General features: G+C 35.7%; 1 protein-coding gene across 1 annotated transcript in view; it reads left to right on the plus strand.

Moving 5' to 3' along the window:
* TG (thyroglobulin) overlaps positions 1-21807 on the plus strand; it is a 352924-nt gene that overhangs the window by 188960 nt on the left and 142157 nt on the right. Inside the window, exons 37-41 of the mRNA XM_031947228.1 lie at positions 2397-2561; positions 6139-6358; positions 8161-8254; positions 12218-12377; positions 19587-19786. Coding sequence (XP_031803088.1) covers positions 2397-2561; positions 6139-6358; positions 8161-8254; positions 12218-12377; positions 19587-19786 — 839 coding nt within the window. The remainder of the gene's footprint in view (positions 1-2396; positions 2562-6138; positions 6359-8160; positions 8255-12217; positions 12378-19586; positions 19787-21807) is intronic.

Consider the following 21807-nt stretch of genomic DNA (forward strand, 5'->3'; position numbering starts at 1 on the left):
GTTTTGTGGTGCAAGTCAAATCATTTATTCTTCCATCCTCACTTTCTCCATCTTTAGGAGGAAGTTGATAATTTAAGAGGAAGATAATTGTATAACTTAGTTTAGGAGGTTGTTATGAAGATTGAAAGAAATAATGCCTGTGTTGTAACCCTTAAAGCATTATGACAATGCTAATTGTTGAATGCTAGAGAAGACTTTCTTGGAAAGCAAGGAGATCAAATCTATCAATACTTAAAGGAAGTAATTCTTACAATTCACTGGAAGGTCTGAAACTGAAGCTGCAGTTTAAATATTTAGCCATATAATGAGAACATGGGATTCATTGGAAAAGATCCTGATGTTGGGAAAGATTGAAGGGAAAAGATGAATGAGACAGCAGAGAATGAGATAGATAGATAATGTCATGGAAGAAACAAACATGAGCAGACTTTGGGAGATAGTGGAAGGTAGAAGGTTTCTGGTGTGCTGTGGTCAAAGGGGTCACAAAAAGTTGGACATAACTGAATGACCAACAACAAGAACAACAACTTGTGGTTTTTGATGACAGTGACGATAACAAAAATGATGATGATGATACACAGATTTATAGGAAATTAAGAGACTGATGGATTAATACAAAAGCATGGTATCTTCCACATTTGAAAAAGGGGAAAAGAAAGGTTATTGGACTAATAATTTCAGGGATATAGATTTTAGGCTACTACTTAGACTCTGTACCTTAGTTGCCTGAGGCCACTTGGAAGTTAAATGAACTGCCTGGGTTTACATAGTCAGTCTGTATCAGAGGAGGGAATTAAATCCAGTTGTTTTTTTTTTTTTTTTTTCCTGACTCTGAGATTGGTTCTCCACCTACTTTATTCACAATCCCAAACTGCCTCACTGACTTGCATAGTAGGTGCTTGGTAATGTTTAGTGAATTGATTTATATTGAAAACCCTAGCAAGTAACTCTCTTGCAAGGTTCTCTTACCTGGATCTCAGTTTACCTCTCTATAGAAAAGAAGATCAATTCCTTCTTCTGGTCCTAAAATTCTGAATTCTAATATCCCTTCTAGAAGACCTGGATCCTGGTCCTCCCTCTGACATGTGCTTATGTGCAGGACGTTGAGAAGATCACTCCCATTCTCAGAGCCTCAATTTCTTCCTCTGTAAAATGGAGGAATTGCAGTAGACCTTATCTGACTTGATTAGTTCCTGAGTCATCGTAAAATATTCTGACTTTTTCCACCTACCTATGTATTCTTGGTTCATTTTAAGATTTGGCTAAATTATATAAGATGTTAGATGGTTTGTATGACAATTAAAATATGGCATTGGTAATGCACCTGATGGTAAACATTACATATACATTGTCATGTGTATCTAATGAAATATATAATCCTGTATGACATTAGAACAGTCAAAGAAAATGTCAAATTCAATTGAACAAGTAATTGTTAATTACCTATGATATGCAAAACATATGGTATCTCACAGAGCTTTAATGGAAATAGAATAGAAATGTTATGGAGATGCAAAAAGATTTGACTGATAAATTAATCAAAAACAGAATCTATAACACATTTAACCATTTCAAGGTTCTGAGGTTGGCATCAATATTCTAACATCAAATTATTGTTCTACATAAACATTCTGGTTCCAAATTAATAGGTTATGTCTGTATTGTTATTTACTGTTTTGGCAAGAGCTTTCCTTTTACCAGCCCTGTGACAAAATAACATTTTTTCCCATTTTTATACTCAAGGAAGTTAATAGTCAGAGAAATAATATAACTTTGCAATAATACTATTGTTTCATAGTGATAGAAATAGTGTTAGGAGATGGGTTTATGAAATCTTGATTTAAATCCTAGTTCTAACTTGCTTACTAACTACATAAGTGGGAATAAAAAATTTTAATCTATTTATGTGATAGACCTGATTTTATGGACAAAATGGTTTCCAAGCTTTAAAGTGTTTGTGTATGTGTGTACATATACATATATATTTATAAATACATATACTTATATATTTTATCATTTAAAATAATTTAATTATATTTTTATTTTATTTACACAAATGCAAATTAACTGATTTAAAAAATAGAATATGATAATTTATTCTTTACAATATAAACATTTATTTTTATATAGAGATATAGGTATATATCATGATATAGTAGTATCATATTATATATGTAATATATTATATATGTAATACTATTAATGATAACATGAACTGTGTTATTAATACTATCAATGCAAATTAATATTATTAATACTATAATTACTGCCATTCTCATGTTTTATAGCAGTACCCAAGGATATAGGGATCAACACATCCCTGTTTGATTTTTATTTCTTAGCATTTCCCTACTGGACACTGTCCTCCTCTCACTATTCTCTCTCTTCTCTCCTAGAATGTTCCCAGAAACCAGCCTGCTATATCACAACCTTAGAAGTCTGGCCCACATCTGTCCGCTGTGTGTTCTATCCAGATACCTACAGCTGCAGGCACGGTCTAAGGGGCCACAGCTGCCGACTCTTGCTCCGAGAGGAGGCTACCTACATTTATAGGAAGAAAGGTAAACTAAGAATGTTACTGGATTCAGAGGCTTGACCTATAAGTCTACTAGATGAAGAGCGTGGTTGGGAACAGCAGGATGGGATGGCATTTTTTTGTTGAATGGAAAATCTGATAAGTCTGGAGGACTTTATTTTCCCAAAGTATGAATAAAATGATACTCATAAGGTTTTGTTTGAAGGGTAGCAAGAAAATATCTCTTCAACTACTGACTGGCATTCAAGGCTATTCATAATCTGACTCCATCTCTCCATGAAGGCTTAATTCATACTTCCTCCTTATGTATCCATATGTCCCAGGGTCTAAACTACTTTCTAGCCATTCTAATCCTAAGACTTCATTCCTGGAATAAACTACTTCTACCTCAACATGCTGAAGTCTCTTCCTTTTCTTCTACCATCCTTTATACTGATATAACTCTAGTCTGATTATTATTTTTGTAGGTAATGGGAAATATACACATTTACTTTTGATGCAGTCTTTATCTTCAAAAAGCTTCCAGTCTTGTAGAGGGATAATAATAATAGTAATAATGATGATGATAGCTAGGATTTGTATATCATTTTAAGGTTTGAAAAGTCATTCTACAAATGTTATCCCATTTTTATCCTCACAACAATCTTGGGAGGTAGGTACCATTATTTTCTTCATTTTATAGATGGATAACCTGAAATATTCAGGTGACTTGCATAGAGTCACACAGATAATAAATGTCTAAAGCTGCATTTGAACTCAGATCATCCTGATTCAATATCTAGAGAGTTCTAGCTACTGTACTACCAATAAAATAAAACTGCTGCTAACATATTACTAACTGGGAGGATCAAGGATGGCTTCATGAAGATTACTGGTCTTTGAGTTGGGCTTAAAAGAATAGGAAAGAACAAAATGTGGAACTGAAGAGAAGCACCCTCTGCTTCTACGCTCCTAGATCTGGAATTCAGATGCCATTCTCCCCTCTAAGTGAGGTATGTATAATCCCTAGGAGAATACATTAGAATATTTTTTTCCAATAGTTACTGCCCCTTATTCCATAATAGAAACTTTCTTGAGTTGGAGACATCAGATTTCTGTAAAATCAAGCAATACATTTTTAATTTATACTGAATGTTCTTAATGAACTGTGCAAAAGACATAGAATAATGTGGCACCATTAAGGAGATGCGACTTTAAAATAGTGTGGGCCAATCATGCAGTGATCAATCACATTTGTGAAGATTCTCTAGGTATTTTTAAAAGATTACAAGACAAAAGAAAATTTCCATCATGGGGAGCAGCTCTTCTGTGAAGGATCCATGGAAGTGAATGAATAAATGAGTGGAAGAAAAATCATTTAATAAGCACTTACTATGTACCAGGTAGAATGCTAATAGATGAATAAGAGTAACTTAGGATGAGTGAGGATCACTAGAACCTGCCCCAAGGAGAAACTATCCAAATGGAGATCTCTGATCCTTGAATGGATAAGAATTAGTTTCAGATGCAACAAAGGAACTTTACATCATTTTCAGGATGTGGGTTTTGTCATTGTTGTTCAGTTATTTCAGTCTTGTGAGTCTCTTTGTGACCCCATTTTGGGTTTTCTTGATTTAGATAATGGAGTGGTTTATTTCCTTCTCTAGATCATTTTTTCAGATGAGGAAACTGGGGCAAACCAGATGAGGTGACCTGCTCAGGGTCACACAGCTAATAAAGGTCCATGACAGGATTCAAATTCAAATCTTCCAGAGTCCAGCATTCATTCTATACTCTAGGTCACATAATAATAGTTTTAGCATTTGTATATCATTTCAGGATTTTCAAAGCATTTTTACAAATATCATTTATTATTCATTATAACTTATAACAACCTGAGGAGGTTGGTGTTATAATTATTCCCATTTTAGGACAGACAGAGTAATTTTTCTACAGTCACACAGTGACAATACACCAGTGACTAATGCCATATTTAAATTCAGTTCTTCCAGAATACAGGTCTAGCACTCTGGTCACTGTGCTACTAAGTTACTATTGTTCAATTATTTTTTTTAAATCCAGTGCTACCAAAGTCCTGTTAACACCTGCATTCCACACAGGTCCTTACAGCACTTATCACAGTTGTCAAAGGACAGAAATGCTCATCTAATATTTTTACATGTCTATTTGAAATACACCAGATTAAGATTCACTTTGACAGCTCTGAAGGAAGTGATAATTAATGCTGTCTGTGGGAAATCAAATTTGCATCCTCTTAAAATTCTTAATTAAAAAAGTTAAAAGTTACCCTGCCATATTCTTCCTCTATCAGATTCCAGAAAAGAACCAACTTCCCCTAGAATAGACCAGGACTCCAGGGGTTGCCAGAGTCAGACAGTATTCTCACATGGTGAATGCTTAGAAGTCTCTTCGATTTTCAAGTCAAATAGGAAATCTTATGAAGGAGACAGAGGAGTAATAGTAACACCAAGAAATGTACAAGTTATACTGTGACCCCTGGATCTTCCTAGTCCTTGAGTTGATGTTTCTGGTTATAGCTCAGGTTAATAACTTTTGAGACAAAAGAACAGATGGTGATCACTAAGTTATTGGGATGTTAGAAAGCACAAGGCAATTAACAATGTTAATTCAGGTTTCTGCAGTGTTTTACAGTCTGCAAAACACTTTCCTCACAACACTCTGTAAGGTAACACTGTTAAAATTAACACTATTGTATTGTACTAAAGCCTTGAACTATAAGGAAAAAAGACTAGATTCTGATTAGGGAAACTGAGTTCGACTCCCAATCCTACCATTTGCCACCTCTGGAATTGTCACTCACCCTCCCTTAGCCTCAGTTTCCTCATCTGTAATAAAGAAACGGATTGGACTAGATGATCTTACTGTCCCTTCCAGCCCTAAAAACCATGATGATATTATGATTTTCCTATTCCAGATCCAAGGCTCTCTCTCTTATGCCAAGGTATATGTCCATTAATTTATCAAATGATACTGAATTCCACTCAAGGAAATTTTTAAGATGTAGATAGTCATAAATGACATTATGTAAAATGGCCATAAAAGAAACAGGCCTATGATTCTGTGATTCATTCAATTCAATCCAACAATACCTCTATTGTATACACAGTGCTACAAACCCCTTAGGGAATAAAAGTACTGATTTATGTCCTGGCCTCATAAAATTTCACAGAATAATTTCTGACCTGGAAGGAAACTTAGAGATCAGATTAGTTCAGCAGAGAAAGTATACATATTAGAACCAATAAGAGGATTATTACAGCATCACACTGTGTGTACTTTAAAGAGAGAATCTTCACTTTGAAATGATTCTAATTAATTGTTGAAAAGTTTTTCTTTTGACCTGAAAATATTTCTTTGGACCTTCTACCCTAACTAACCCTAATTCTGCCCTCTGGAGTCATGCAGAGCCAGCCTTCCACATGTCCATGTGTTGGGATGTTTTCAAAATTAGAGTTGAATCAGATGTTTTCTAAAGTACCTTCTAAGATTCTATCATTCAAAAGTATAACATTTTTCTGTCATTAGATATCAATAAAAATAACAATATGGGTGAAATATTTATTTTTGCCATTTTTCTACAGGTATCTCCATGCTAAACTCCACTAAGGACACAGTCACGGTGTTCATTGCCACCCAAGGGACTCTGAAAGGCAGATCTGAGGCAATTCGAGTGGGTTCTGAGTGGAAACGAATTGTCCAGTTCCTTGGAGTTCCATATGCAAGCCCACCACTGGCACAAAAGCGATTTGGTGCACCAGAGTCATTTAACTGGACTGGCTCTTGGGAGGCCACTGTGCCACGGTAAGGGATTCCATTGGTGGGAAGCTTGGTGATTTTTTGGTCAAGAAGCTGGCACTCTATATCATAAATCTAATCATGTCACACCTCTGCCCATGAACCACTCTATAACTCCCTTTGCCATCTGAGTAGAGTTTACGTTTTTCTGCCTGACAATCAGGTCATCCACAATCTGTCCCTACCCTATGTAGTAAAAGAAATTGTAGCAGAGTAGAAAAAACACCAAACTTGGATCTAATGAGACAATGGAAGAAAAGCATTTTGCAATCATGATCGACACCCACAGGCCTGGAATGGGCAGCCAGATGGCACAGTGAATAGACTTTTGGACCTGCAGTAAGGAACACTCATCTTCCTAAGTTCAAATCAGACCTCAAAAACTTACTGGCTGTGTGAGTATGAGTAAATTACTTAACCCCACTTGACTAAGTTTCCTCATCTCTAAAATGAACCAGAAAAGGAAATGGCAAAGTTCTCCAGCAGCTTTGCCAAGAAAATTCTAAATGGGGTCACAAAGAGCTGGACACAACTGAACAGTAATAATAACAATACCTGGAATGTCTCCCTTTCTGCCTTTAAACTCAAGCTCACACATGACCTTCTACTTAAAATCTACCCTAATTCTTTCTACTGTTAATGACTTCTGTCCTCAACTACCCCATATTTAACTCTTTTAGAATTATTTGCATTTATTATGTATATTTCCATTTATTATGTATATGCACAGATATATACACATTGTTTTCCCCAGCAGAATATGTAAACTCCTTGAGGATAGGAGGTTTCATCTTTTTATTTTCTATCTTCATTGCCTAACATAGCATTTGACTTCAAGAAATTTCATATTTCCCATTTCACATACTTCATATTGATTTTTTGATAGGTTGCATACCTCACTTTGCTTTCCTTTAACTCAGCTTTCTTTCAAATATATACAGTTAGTGACAGGCAGGATTGAATAAGATGGTGTGAATGGTTAAGATAAATACATTCCCACTTATTATTTGGTGATTAGTTATATCAAATTCTTTGTGATCTTATTTGGGTTTTTTTTTTTTTAGCAAAGATACTGGAATGATTTGCCATTTCCTTCTCCAGTTCATTTTATAGATGAAGAAACTGAGACAAATAGGAGTCAGTGTGTCTAAGACCAGATTTAGCAGGTCTTCTTGACTCCAGGCCTGGCATTATTCCATTGTGCCACTTTAGTTGCCCATACCTGGCACATAATAGATATAAGGTTTATAAAGTATGTTCGTATTTTATCTCACTTGATCATTATAACCCTGTGCTGACAATTACTATTATAACCTCCTTTACAATAAGGGAATACAGGTTTAGAGAGGTCAACCAGGAAAATGAAGGGCCTGAGTCAGGATTTGAACACAGACATTCTGATCCTTTTAGACCAAGCTGCCTCTGTAAGAATGGCCAAATAACTCTGGTGAACCCTGGATCTGCTTCTCTTTCACCTGCTTTGCCCACTGCTGTATTTCATTTGCATTCTAGATGGTCAGCCAGGGGAATGAATATGCATGAAAATGCCCATGAGACTTCAGTACAGAGAGACATTTCTGATTTCTGTCTCAACTCTGCGGTTTGGAACGTGTTTTTACAAATTTTAAAAGTGGCTTTTAAAAACAAAGGAGCCCATGAAATATTAATACTAGGTCTCTTTCCTCCATTAATTAGCAGTGGGGGATTGGATGTAGGGGACAGTCGGACAATTGGAAAGAGAGCCAGGAGATATATGAAGGTTAGTTTGGGTGTAATTCTGCATAAGTTAACTCAACCTGTGTCTTTAGGGCCAACTGTTGGCAGCCTGGATTTGGAAAGACTTCATTTTCCAGTGTCAGTGAAGACTGTTTGTACCTGAATGTGTTTGTTCCTCAAAACCTTGTGAGTATTAAATTACTTGGATATTTGACATGTAAATGAAGCAGTGTTGAAAAATTACTTTCCTCTTGGGGCCAACAAGGTCAGGATTTCATACTCAGTCTCCAAGTATTTTGATTAGTTTTCCTGTTCCCACGGTCATAACTCCAGCTAACCCTTGGTCAAATGCAGGTCAGGGTCAGAGTACGGATTGCATGGTACTAAGTCATTCCTCTACTGTAAACACTAGTTGCAGTATTTATGGCACCTTCATTGTTCCATCTTCATCCAGGAAAAATAGTACTGTTTTCTGTATGTCATCTGAGACCCAGGGTCTAACTAACTCTGACTTCATATGAATTGCATTTAGTCTCCAAACAGAGTAGAACAGACTTTTTCTCACATTCTTTACATATCATCCCCCTCTCTCCTTCCACTTCGCTGTGCAAAGTAAAATCTCTTAATTAAAACTTAGGCATGGATGATGTTTTAGGATTTCCCAAAAAGGAAAAGAGGGACCCCTTCAATAAAAAAGGTATTCAATGTACACGATTGTGGGTATCTAGGGAAGGACTGTTACATACTTCCTCTGTCACAAAACACATACTTAAAATACTGAAAACTCATAAAAACATTCACTGACAAATACTTAAAACATAAAAACTGTAATTCTTCACTCCCATCATGTTATCCTGGGAGACTATAGGACTGCTGAGAAGATTTTACTTTCACCTCAGTCTGAATTTTTTAGAATAGTAACTCATATAAGAATTTGTGGCCAAATCCCCCAGTACTACTTCCTACTGTACAATCAACACAATTTAATGACTGGGCTTGATTTAATGACTGAGTTAATGAAATAACAATAATATGACCTGGAAAAATGTCTCTCGTGATCTCTATTTAGCTACTTGTGATTAAGGAAAAAAACAAAAAGAGGGAGGCAGTTAGGCTGTTGAGGCCCAAACTCTGATTCATCTAGGCAAGCACATGTTCTCCTTGTTGTGTGCTAGTGATGGTCAAAGTTCCTGCCAGAAGAAGGAAGAGAAATTGTTTCCATGTCATTGCCTTCCCCTGTGCTGGAAGTTCAAGAAACAGTTGTCAGAGGGCCGAGAGAAAAAAGAGGACTTTGGTTTTCTCTTATGAAATATACTGAACAATTTAATCTCTTTAATCCACCTGCCAAGTCATTTTTTTTTTAATTTTTAAAATGTTTATTTATTTATTTATTTTTAGCTTTTTTTTACAAGTTATATGCATGGGTAATTTTACAGCACTGACAATTGCCAAATCTTTTGTTCCAATTTTTCCCCTCCTTCCCCCCATCACCTCCCCTTGATGGCAGGATGACCAATACATGTTAAATATGCAGGGGTCCTCAAACTACAGCCAGTAGGCCAGATGGGGCAGCTAAGGACAATTATCCTCCTCACCCAGGGCTATGAAGTTTCTTTATTTAAAGGCCAAAAAAACAAAGTTTTTGTTTTTACTATAGTCCGGCCCTCCAACAGTCTGAGGGACAATGAACTGGCCCTCTATTTAAAAAGTTTGAGGACCCCTGTTAGAGGATAAATTAAATACAAAATAAGTATACATGTCCAAACCATTATTTTGCTGTACAAAAAGAATTGGACTCTGAAATAGTATACAATTAGCCTGTGAAGGAAATAAAAAATTCAGGCGGGCAAAAATATAGGGATTGGGAATTCGATGTAATGGTTCTTAGTCATCTCCCAGAATTCTTTCGCTGGGTGTAGCTGGTTCAGTTCATTACTGCTCCATTAGAACTGATTTGGTTCATCTCATTGCTAAAGATCTGCCAGTCATTTTTAACAAAGTCACCCAATTACAGGGATCCTTGGGACTAATAAGGGATTATTGCTCCATCATCACAGAAAACAAGACCTTTGGCACTAAGCCATGGGGCTTGATTTTCTCACTGAACCACAGCTTACATTCTCAGTTGCACAGGTTTTGCAGATCAGGGAAGGTCCCCAACCATTCCTAAAACATCTATAATGTTCATTTAGTAGGGATAGTATCCTATTCTGGAGAAGTGGAATATAGTCTTCTATGTACTGACTTTAGTACATATATAATGTACTTGTAATATATATATATATATATATATATATATATATACACAATATATATTATATAATATTCAATATACTGGTGATTTCTTTTATTGGAAAAAAAGAAAGATACTATTGGACATTAAAAAAGGCATTACACATCCTGAAATTTTAACAATCAGTCCTCTAAATTTAGTTTGAGCTGGCTTTAGCATATTCTTGCATCTAATTCTAACCTTCTTTGGGTGCATGTGAACAATTAATGGATAAAATTTATTACTTAACTGATGGTGCTGGATTAGGAAGTGGTGACCATTGTCATAAGTATGCTTGCAATAAAATCACTACCTTTGGATTTTACCAACTTAATTAGTGTACTCTGCCTTGGGTGAATGGCCCTTCCATTCTCCCCATTGAGTCTCACTTCACCTCCAAGGACCTGGATCAAAGAAGCTCTGTGGCATCTTTAGTGGGTGGATTATTGTTCTCAGTCATCCCAGTTAAATGGAGATGGTAATAACAATGTGAGAGTAAGAGCAATGTCAAAAGAGTGTCCACAGCCTGGAACTATTTGCCCTTAAAGGCTTCTGACCTGAGTTGTTTGCATGCAGCTGAGAGCTGACTGACTCATTGCTTTTACCTTCTTCACTCTCCATTCCCATCTGCTTCATTTCTATTCATTGGTAACAAGGCAAGCATTTTCTTTTGCTGATTCAGAAGAAAAAAATAGGAGATTCAGAAAAAGAGTGATGCATGCATATTGATGTTTTCCTACAGCTAAAGAATTCCAGATCTTTGTGTTTTCCCAAGTGAAACTTAATCGAGAACACCCTTTAGTTTGATCATTTGGGTGGGTGGGGAGCTTGACACTAAATAATTAATCTACTCGTGTGTGTATAAATGTGTGTGGGGGCAGGGCAGTTGGGTGTTGCAGTGGATAGAGTGTTGCTCCTGAAATCAGGACAACCTGAATTTAAATCAGATATTTATTAGCTGAGTGACTATGTGTAAGTCATTTAACTTTGAATGCTTTTGATTCCTCATCTGTAAAATAAGTTAGAAAAGAAAATGGCAAACTACTTCAGTATCTTTGCCAAGAAAACCCCAAATGGGGTGAGAAAGAATCAGACACATTTAATCAATTGAACAGCAACAACAAAATACATACATTTATACATACATATATATATATAATATATATAGCTGTATTATTTGCTTGCATTGAAAGATCAGTTCTTCCAGTTTCTTTTGGGGAGGTAGGGAACGGTCACTATATTTTGTATGTGTGTTTTGTATAGTTACAAGAAGGCAACAGTAGAATGATAGAGAATTAAAGTCAGGAAGCCTGGATTCTTGTTGAGATTGCCACCAATTTGGGCAAATAACCCCCATTCTGGTCTTGCCCCTATTTCAGAGGACCAAAGGATTTAAAACTGGAAGGGAACTTAGGGAACTTTTTGCAGGTGATGAAACAGGTTCAGATATGGGAAGGAATTTGCCCTTTTGGGGAGTAAGTAAAAAAAGCCAGAATTTGAATGCAGATATTATAACTTGAGGCTCAATCTTCTTCCAGACTACATTACAGTTCTCTTGCACTGTTAGGAACTGAATAAAAAGATTTCTTACGAATTCTTTTGACTCTGATATTTTAGAACTCTATGTATTCCCTCTCATTAATCATTATTTGCTGCCTATGTGATAAAGAGAAACTGATAACATATCAAGAGTTAGAGTTCTTAAAATTAGGATGGTGAGTGAAAAGTCCTATTTCAGAGCCACACTAAATAGAAAAAGTCTTTCTAGATAAGGAATAAAAACATATGAACCCAATTTGCACACTTGAAGCTGAGCCAAGTGTCAGATATCCTTTCTCTATCAGAGCCAAAAAAAAAAATCTATCTCTCTTTTTCAGGGTCAGAATGCATCAGTGTTAGTGTTTTTCCACAACACTGGTGAAAATGGTGGGAGAAAGAAGCAACTAGACCTGGAAGGATCTTTCCTTGCTGCAGTTGGAGATATTATTGTGGTCACTGCAAACTACCGAGTTGGCATTTTTGGCTTCCTGAGCACTGGTGAGTTGAATTCATTCATTGAATCGTCATTCAACAAATATTTATTAGGTGCCTACTATGTGCATTTTTGTGCGTTCTATTTCCTAAGTATTAGAGAATAACAATTAGCTGAGATTTCTTAATAATTCAACAAGTACCTATTCTCTGCTAGATGAAATATTTAAAAACATGATTCCTGCCCAGAGGTTATAGTCTAAAGAGAAATGAAACATAGACACAATTAAAAATAGCATAAGACAAAATATTAAGCACTATAAGAGAGAAAATAATTCAATGGTTTGGAGGAGGGAGAGATGATCTTTGTTGGCAAAAGAGATTTCCTTATGTGCATTTAACAAATTTCCACCCAACATCATCCTCTTACCTGTCTGGGAAAACAGTTCTTCCTTGCATACCAATCTGGGACAGACCCAGATTGTTTAACTTATTCTAGAAAATCTCCAGTGACATAGATGTCATAGGTTTCCAGCAAAAATAATTCCACTATTTGCCTTCTGTAGAGGCCTTTTAGTGATGAAGAGACACTTTGGGGCAGCATAGTGTAGTGGAAACCAAAAGACCTGTGTTTGTATCCCAGCTCTGTCTGAGGCAAGTCATTCTATCTCCTTTAGCTTCTGCATTCTTATCTGTCAAAAGAGAATTGCAATAATTGCACTGCTTACCCTCACAGTCTCCTAAACACACACACACACACACACACACACACACACACACACATTTGGGTTCACAGAACACTATATAGAGAGTTGAAGGACCCAAAGGACCTTGTGCCAAGGTTGTTTTTCTGGTCACAGCTTTCAGATAGTCTATTCTTTTATTTTCTCTTTTTGAGCTGTTGTCCACATCTATTGTTTTTTCCTATAAACATTTCACATTCCCCTTGCCCAATACTGATTTACAAAGAATTATTTTCTTCTATAAGATTCTGTATCTTCTTTTCTAGTGATCAGATCCAGTTGTCTTACTTTTGTACATGAAAAAACTAAGACCCAGGATGGTCATATGTCTTGCCCATGTCCAGGGCTAAGATTTCACCTTAGATGCTGACTCCAAACTTACCATTTTTCTTATCACCCAGAAGGGCTCTGCAAATCTTGAAAAGAAAATGTCTTCTCCTCTTGCCTTCATTGCTTTTCTTCAAGTCTCATCTACGTTCCTTCCCTCTGCAAAAAGCTTTTCCTGATCTTCCATAATGGTAATGGTAGTCCCTTCCTTTTGATATTGCCTCCAACTTAAACTGTAACTTAATTGCACACAATTGCTTTCATTTTATCTTCTCCATTTGTGAGCTCCCTAAGGGAAGGTTATCATAATGACTGGCATAAAGTAGGTGCTTTAAATCGCTTGTTTTCTTAACTGTACTAATGAAAACACCAGTGCAGTCCCACTTTCTAGTCTTTTACATATGTGTTCAGCCTTTTATATTTTATAAAATATGGTTTCATACATTTATGGATTGTTAATAGTGGAAGAAACTTTAGAAGTATTCTGAACTCTTCTTTACCAAGGAGAAAACTGAGGTTTAGAGGATGGAATGATTTGTCCAAAATCACATGATGCTCTAATCCAGATATCCTGACTTTAAAATCAGTACTATCAATCTACCTCAGTTTTCTAATTTGTAAACAGGAGTGGGTGGTGGTAGACCCTTCCAATTCTAACAATATATTACTGAATGAAACTACAGTCTGTTTAAATTAGAGACCGTGTACAATACTTTTCAGTACTACTCATAGTGTTAGACAAGGAATTTTCTTTTAGTGTACAGTAAAATAAAGATCTATGTTATAAATCCATCATGTGCTGAACAACAAACGGTATCCATCTAACACCATGATAAGACTGGTGAATGTGAAGGAGAAAGAAGAATGGATAAAGAGAATCAACAACTAGGAAAAAGCTCCATATGTTGATGTGGGGTCCTGACTACAGCAAAGAGTCTTATCCTGAGATCTGAGAGCTTTTAAAAATATTTTTGATATCTATATTTCAACATAATTAATTTCTCTTATAATTCTAAGTATTTTAAACATTTAAAAACATTCTTCTGAGAAATGGTTCATGGGCTTCATCAGATGAAGAGAGGACCATCATCCCCAAAATATTAAGAGTTCCTACTCCAGTCCAACCTTTCAATACTTTCTATGGCATCCCTGAAAGCAGAGATTCATCCAACTTCTATACTTTGCAAACAGACACATACACATATACACATATGCATATAATCTATATGTATATATAAATATATAGTTTTATATATGTATATGTGTGTATATACACAAATGTACTCACAAATTCTATATATCATTTTTATATATTATAGTTTCATATATCTATATATATTATATCTATACACTCACAGACACACATACATGTATATTATATATAATTTTATATACATTTCATATATGTATACATGCATATACATACATGTATGTAGTTTATATATAGTATATAGCATACATATATAATATATACACATATATGTATATATGACTATACACACACATATAGTTATATACTATTACATCTCTGAAAGGGAATCTGTCTAGCAGAGAGAAAGAAAGAGAGAAAAATACATATATACATAGATATATAGTTATAAATATGGCTGTAATATTCCATACATTAGATGATTCAGTAGATAGAGCTCTGGGCTTAGAGTCAAGAAGAACTGAGTTCAAATTTGGCCTCAGATACTGGCTTTGTGAGCCTAGGCAAATCACTTAATTTCATTTTGCTTAATCTACTGGAGAAGGTTATATATGTGTATGTTTATTTATATATTTTTTTATTCATTTAAGAGCATTATTCTGAGAGAAGGCCCATAGGTTTTATGAGATTGTCATTGGAGTCCACAATACAAAAAAATAGTTACTTTTGCTCTAGGAAAAATAGAGTTGCAAAAAGGAAAAGATACAAGTGGGCTTGAGTAGCCAGGGGAGGCTTTTTGAAAGATGAGGTCTTCAGGAATGGGTAGGATTTTGAAAGAAGAAAAAGAATAATGATATAGCTGGCATTAAAAGCCAAGTCCAACTCCTCCTTCAAGTATTTACCAGCTGTATGGTCATCAGAAAATCAATGAAACTCTCAGAGCCTTGGTTTTCACATCTGTAGAATGAAGATTTCAACATTTATACTGCGTATTTCATAGGATTATTATTTATAAAGAGCTTTATTTTCAATAGAAATGGGAATTGTAGTAATCACTCATTTACATATAGTAAATGTTGATTGACTATAGGTTTATTTTGAGCCAGGTTCCAGGTTAAGCACTGATAGTATTAAGAGCAACAGTTACTATTTATTGTTTTTGAGAGTTAGGGGTTGCAGGTGTCAGGGAAGAAGCTGCAAGACCTGGATGGAGAGCTATAATCTAGCTATGCCTTGATTTGTGACCCTAAGTCAGTTCCTTAATGTATCAGTGCCAAAGGCAATATTCTACGACTACAAGTTCAGGCAGTCCTTCACCTTGGGGTGCCTGTGACATCACTGGTCCAATTGGGACCCTATCATTATTATTATTAGGAAGGAAATAAGAGAACAGCATGAACCAAGGCTCCCAGAAATTAAGGAAGAGAATAACACATTGAGGAAATAATAAATAGAAGAGACTGGGTAGAGCAAACATGTATGTGCTAAAAAGTAATAAGAAGTTTAACTGGGGAAGCAACTTGGTTTAATAGTGAAATAAGAGCTAGACAGAAGACTTAATGTTGAGTCCTAAGGCTGCCATTTTGTGATCTTGTGAACATTACTCGATTTTTCTTGGTCCCAATTTTTTTCTTATAAATTGAAGAGAAGGGGCTGGATTAGATGTTTAAGAAATCTTGAAAGTCAGGCAGAAGAGTTCAGACTTAACATAGTAGGTTATAGAGAGGCATTTTAAATTCTTGAGCAGGTGAGACAGACAATATCTATAAAAAGTACATATCACTTTTGTCTTCTGCTTTAAAGGGTTCATGATAAATGGGACATCCCTATTGTAATGAGGGAACTGTATAGCTTCACTTCCACTCCACTGGTTTTTCTACCATTCTGCCCTCTATTTAACCTCTAAATTTCTTCCATTTAATGAAGCTAACAGCATGGGTTTCAGGAAGGCTCACTGATAGGCTCACTAATAGCTTCTCCAGTGAGAGAGCAAGTAAAAGGTACTTGAAGAAATTCTGAAATTATCTCTGAACAGACAAGTTATTCATTTTATTAGTGCTGTTTTAAGTGAACAGCGTGAAATGTTGTCATTTTGGGATTCAGATTTTAGTAGGCACTAGCTTCCCACTGTGCAGTTCATTGTTTTCATGAAGTGGAAATGGAGCATGGGATGCCTACTGTGTTTATCATACTCATACTCATTCCTGGAGCATTGTTTTACCTGGCCTTTGCCTCTGGTGTCCTAACAGAACTCCCCTAGAGCCATACCAATCTTTTTAGGTTTTAGGAACTCAGGAAGGCTTTCAGACTCCCAACAGGTATTCCTTTGACCCACTACTGGGTTCTGAGTATCACATTTATATCCCTGGAGAAACATAAATAAATAAAAAACACATTTACTGATCTAAGATAGTTAAAATCTAGTTCAGAAGATAGCTCATGGACACAATGAATTAAGACTAATAATAGGTAAAGTTTTGGAGGGAATATTATATAGTGAAAAGAATACTAAATTTGCATTTAGAGGATGGACCAAAGTCTCTCTCGAGCCCAGATTTCTGTAACTGGAAAACAAGGAGATTGGATGAATTGATTTTACAACTTAATTCAGCTTCAGATCTAATGATTGTAGCACTACCTTCTCCCCCACTGTTTTCCTTTGCTACTGAATAAGGCCATTTAAAAAATATTCCAGAGCTATTTGTCTGGTTTTTTATTCATTCATTCATCCAACTCAAAAGTAGAGTCAAATCATCCCATGTTCTCATTCTACCCAGGCTTCATGCCCACATATCCTCACATGCTCCTTCCCCATCATCCCAACCTCCTGTCTCTACTATTCTCCAAAGCCAGGAATGTTTGGTTTCATCTCTAATGTTTCATTTATAATTATCTCACCAGTTTCTTTCTTTCCTAAGCCCTATCTCTCCTTAATGCAGAAATGAATAATCATTATATTAGAAAAAACTTACATTTAGTATAACATGCTTTATAATGGAATATCTCCAACAATGGGACAGCTGAAGAGTGCAAAGGCTAGAGTGCTGGGTTTGGAGCAAGACTCATCTTCCTGAATTCTACTATCACTTCAAACTGTATGGCCCAAGCAAGTCACTTAACCCTATTTTCCTAAGCTTCCTCATCTGTAAAATGAGTTGGAGAAGGAAATGGCAAGCCACTCTATGATCTATGCCAAGAAAATCCCAGAGTCATGAAGAGTAAGATGTGACTGAAATGAGTGAACAATAACAACAGCAAAAATAGGATCCTTTGTCTTAAAGTCTTCTCACGGCAGTCAATTTACTACCTTACAAAAACATTTTCTTACACCTTTAGATCACCCTAATAATTAGAATGTTTTTTCTTATATTAAATAAAAATCTCTTTCAATAATTTATACCCAGTTGTTCTAACCTTACTGTCAGGGGTCAAGCAAAAGAATGAATGAATGACAAGACATTCATTAAGTGTTAATTATGTGCTAAGTGCCAGGCATACAGATAGAAAAGCAAGATACTCTGATCCTTCCTCTATATGACAATTTCAAATATTTGAAGACTTTTATCATACTCTACTCCCAGATTTTCTCTTCCCTACACAAAATACCTCCTGTTTCTTCTGTAAGATAAAGAAGCATCAATCACAATAGTTGGTTTCAAGAATCAAATGAGATAATATATGTAAAACACTATACAAACCTTAAAATACTATATAAATATGTTATTGTTGTTCTTATTTCATTCTTCTCATTTTTATGTTCAATGGAGATTGGTAGAAATGGCCCTGAAGCCAATTTTGTTATTGCTGTAATCATTATTGTTACAATTGTTATGCAATTATTCCTTGACTATCATGTTTTTTATTTCCTATGTCCTTCTGGTGACTGTCTTTTAGCCTAGCTCCAGCTTGGACCCATTCATCTAACTATTGCTTGTCTAAGATGGAATACAATGAACATATCACCTTCTACAGTCTAGACTCAATACTTTCAAATCCATGACTTTGTTGTTGTAAATACTATCTCCCTTTCTCCATTACAGATCTAAATACATTAGATTTTTTCTGAGTTGTTTGGTATCATCCTATAGGCACCCAGTGGTGCATCTCCCAAATTTACCTGAATCAAACCTCAGATAACAGTCATACAGTCTGGAATTTGGCTCTGTTCTCAATATCTTTTCAGCTTAGCAAGCTCTATCAAAACTTACACTCTACTGGAATGGTCTTCAAGAATACAATATTACCTATATTACCTCTATCTTATGAGAAGATATCAGATTAGGACTTGAGTAAAGGACTTCTATTAATGCAGTCTATGATTGAATTAGGAACAACTAGGTGATTAAGTAGACAGAATGCTAGATCTGGAGTCAGAAAGACCTGAATTCAAATCCAACCTCAAAAACTCACTAGCTGGCTAAATCACTTAACTTGTTTGCTTTAATCCACTGGAAAAGGAAATGGCTGATCACTCCAGTGTTTGGACCAAGAAAACCCCATGGACATTGTAGTCCTTGAATCAGAAACAACTGAATGACAACAAAGATTGTATTTATTTCTTTAGCTAACATGCTGCATTATTTACTCACATTGAATTTTTAATCCTCTAAGACTACCACTTTTCTACTACTAATGATAATCAGAGATAACTGACATTTATGATATATTTTAAATCTATAAAGTATTTTATGAAGCTCAAAATAGTAGCAACAACTAACATTTAGAGAGTACTTTAAGGCTTGCAAAGCTCTTTACAATTCATTGTCTTATTTGGTTCTTGCAACAAACTTCTAAAGTAATATTATCTTCATTTTACAAATATGAAAACAAAGAAAGGCTTGAGAGGTTAAATTGTTTGCCCATGGGAATATAATTTTAAAATGTTCAAACTGAGATTTGAATCCAGCTCCCTCCAGATCTCAAGCCCAGTGGTCCTTCCAGTATAACATATCACCTCTCTCCTCTATTCCCTGACTTTGCAGAGCTGATCAAGGGTAGGAGGCTACTGGTACCACATATAAGCCTATGCCATGAAAAATTTTGTTTGTCTTCTAGGTTCTAGTGAGGCCAGTGGAAACTGGGGTCTCTTGGATCAAGTTGCAGCTCTGAATTGGGTACAGGCTCACATTACCAGCTTTGGTGGAAATCCCCAACAAGTGACTGTGGCAGCAGATCGAGGTGGTGCTGACATCACTAGCCTTCACCTTCTGACAACCACTGCCAACTCTAGACTCTTCAAAAGAGCAATATTGATGGTGAGTACTATTTTTACTCTTTGACCTCAGTCTCAAAGTCTAATCCTTGGTCTCTTGGATTTTTATCTGACTAAAAAAAATTGATTTAAACTATGATGATAGAAGGTTTTGGGGAGGTGTGAGATAAGGGGAAAAGAAAGGTAGTTGTTTCCTTGATTGAAGTGGCATTTGTTAAATGATGGATGTGAAATGGCCTTCTAGATCATGTGATTCAGAGGATACTTTAGGGCTCCCCTGAAAATACATTTTTTTTTTCCTCATTGTCCTGCTTGAAATTCCTACCCTTAACTAGATTTCAATATAATTGGTTTCTTTTGTAATTCTAAATATTTTATTGCATGCATTTAAAACCATATTTCTGAGATTTCCATAGACTTCTCCAGACTTCCAAAAAACTATGATAAAAAAATTTTAAGAATCCTTACACTAAGGGATTAGTTTAGTGGCAAATCTAATGAAAGCCACCTTCACAGAGTCATGAACATAGCAGAGTAATTTCTAGCTACGAGGTGCTCCATAGAGATAGAAGATACACTGGAGCTTTCAGGGGACTATTAGACTATCAGAAAGATACACCCAAGCCATCAGACATAACAGGATTAGATGCTCAGGTTTTCATCTGATTCTGGTTTTGTCCTTTGTTCTCAAAGACAACCAAAATGACATCCCTATGTTAGAGTCAAGTTAATGTGTCTGACTGTGGCTGATCAGATCAATACAAGTATGGAATGCTCTATCACAATCAAACACAAATAGTCCCTATGAACATTTGGGGTAGATTCTTTTATTTGTTCATCTCGTGTTTCTTCTGAGCTAATTCAATTCTGCTTTGCTCGTAGATTATAGTAACTTCTATAATGAGGGCAAGCCATGCTGGGCAGTCCTGTGCCAGTGTCTCCCATGTCATAAGTCAATTCTAAAGTTCTTAAGAGAGTCCTTAAGAATGTTCTTATATTGTTTTTTCTCATCACTTTGTGAAAGCTTGTCCTGTGTGAGTTCTTCACAAAGTAGTCGTTTTGGCAAGCGTACATTTGACATTCAAACAATGCAGCCAGCCCAAAAGAGTTGCCCTCTCTGCAACAGAGTCTGAATGCTTGATGGTGTTAGTAAACACAGTAAACTTCATGGGTTTACACTTGTAGCAAACATTGGCATTTAATAGATTGTGTGATTTTAAAGATAAAAGACAAACAGGATGTGATAGTGGCAAAGACAATGTGTGGTGCACAGTGCTGGACTGATCATAGACTTATCCTTTCCAAGATGAATATTCATATTCAACAAAAGAAGAGACCTTAAGGCAAAAAGACTACCAAAATATAGTCAACAGATTAGAGCACATTCCCTCTCTGAGAAGGAACAGTTTGCTGCTAACTTGGAAGATAAATTGAGCCAACACACAGTTAACAACAGCAAAGCAATAAAAAAGTAAGCAGCTTTCAGAGGTTTGGTATACAGCAAATTTGGTGCTTATATCTGAGTCAGGACACTCTCAAACATTAAGCTAGTTTGATGAAAATGACGGGAAAATTCAGAACTTCACAAGTTGTACTAGAAGAATAGTATACCTATCTCTAAGAAGATTGCATTCAATGCCATCGAAAGTAAAATAAAATAAAATAAAGTACAATTGAAATTTAGAGATACAGGATTCTTGGCTCAGTAAAAAGGCAGATAGAATTCAGTTTTATGCTGACAGTAACAATCCAAAGTTCTTTTTTAGTTCACTGAAAACTATTTGTGGGCCAAAGTACATCTCAACTACTTAGTGCTGATGGAGCCACAATGATTAGTGAAAAAGACATGATTCTTGAGAACTGGGCTGAATATTTCCATAGTGTTCTCAATACGCCATCATCAGATTTTCATATTCATTGAAAAAAGGAAGAGTAAAGAGGCATTGTTCAAGAAGACTTTATCTACTTACTAGCTTCATGAGCCTGGGCCATTCATTTAACAATATTAGTTTTCTTCCCTGTAAATGGAGTTAATAATTGCTCTTACTTCAGAGGGTTGCTTGT

Source organism: Sarcophilus harrisii, chromosome 1 (assembly GCF_902635505.1).
Source record: "Sarcophilus harrisii chromosome 1, mSarHar1.11, whole genome shotgun sequence".
Lineage (NCBI taxonomy): Eukaryota > Metazoa > Chordata > Mammalia > Dasyuromorphia > Dasyuridae > Sarcophilus > Sarcophilus harrisii.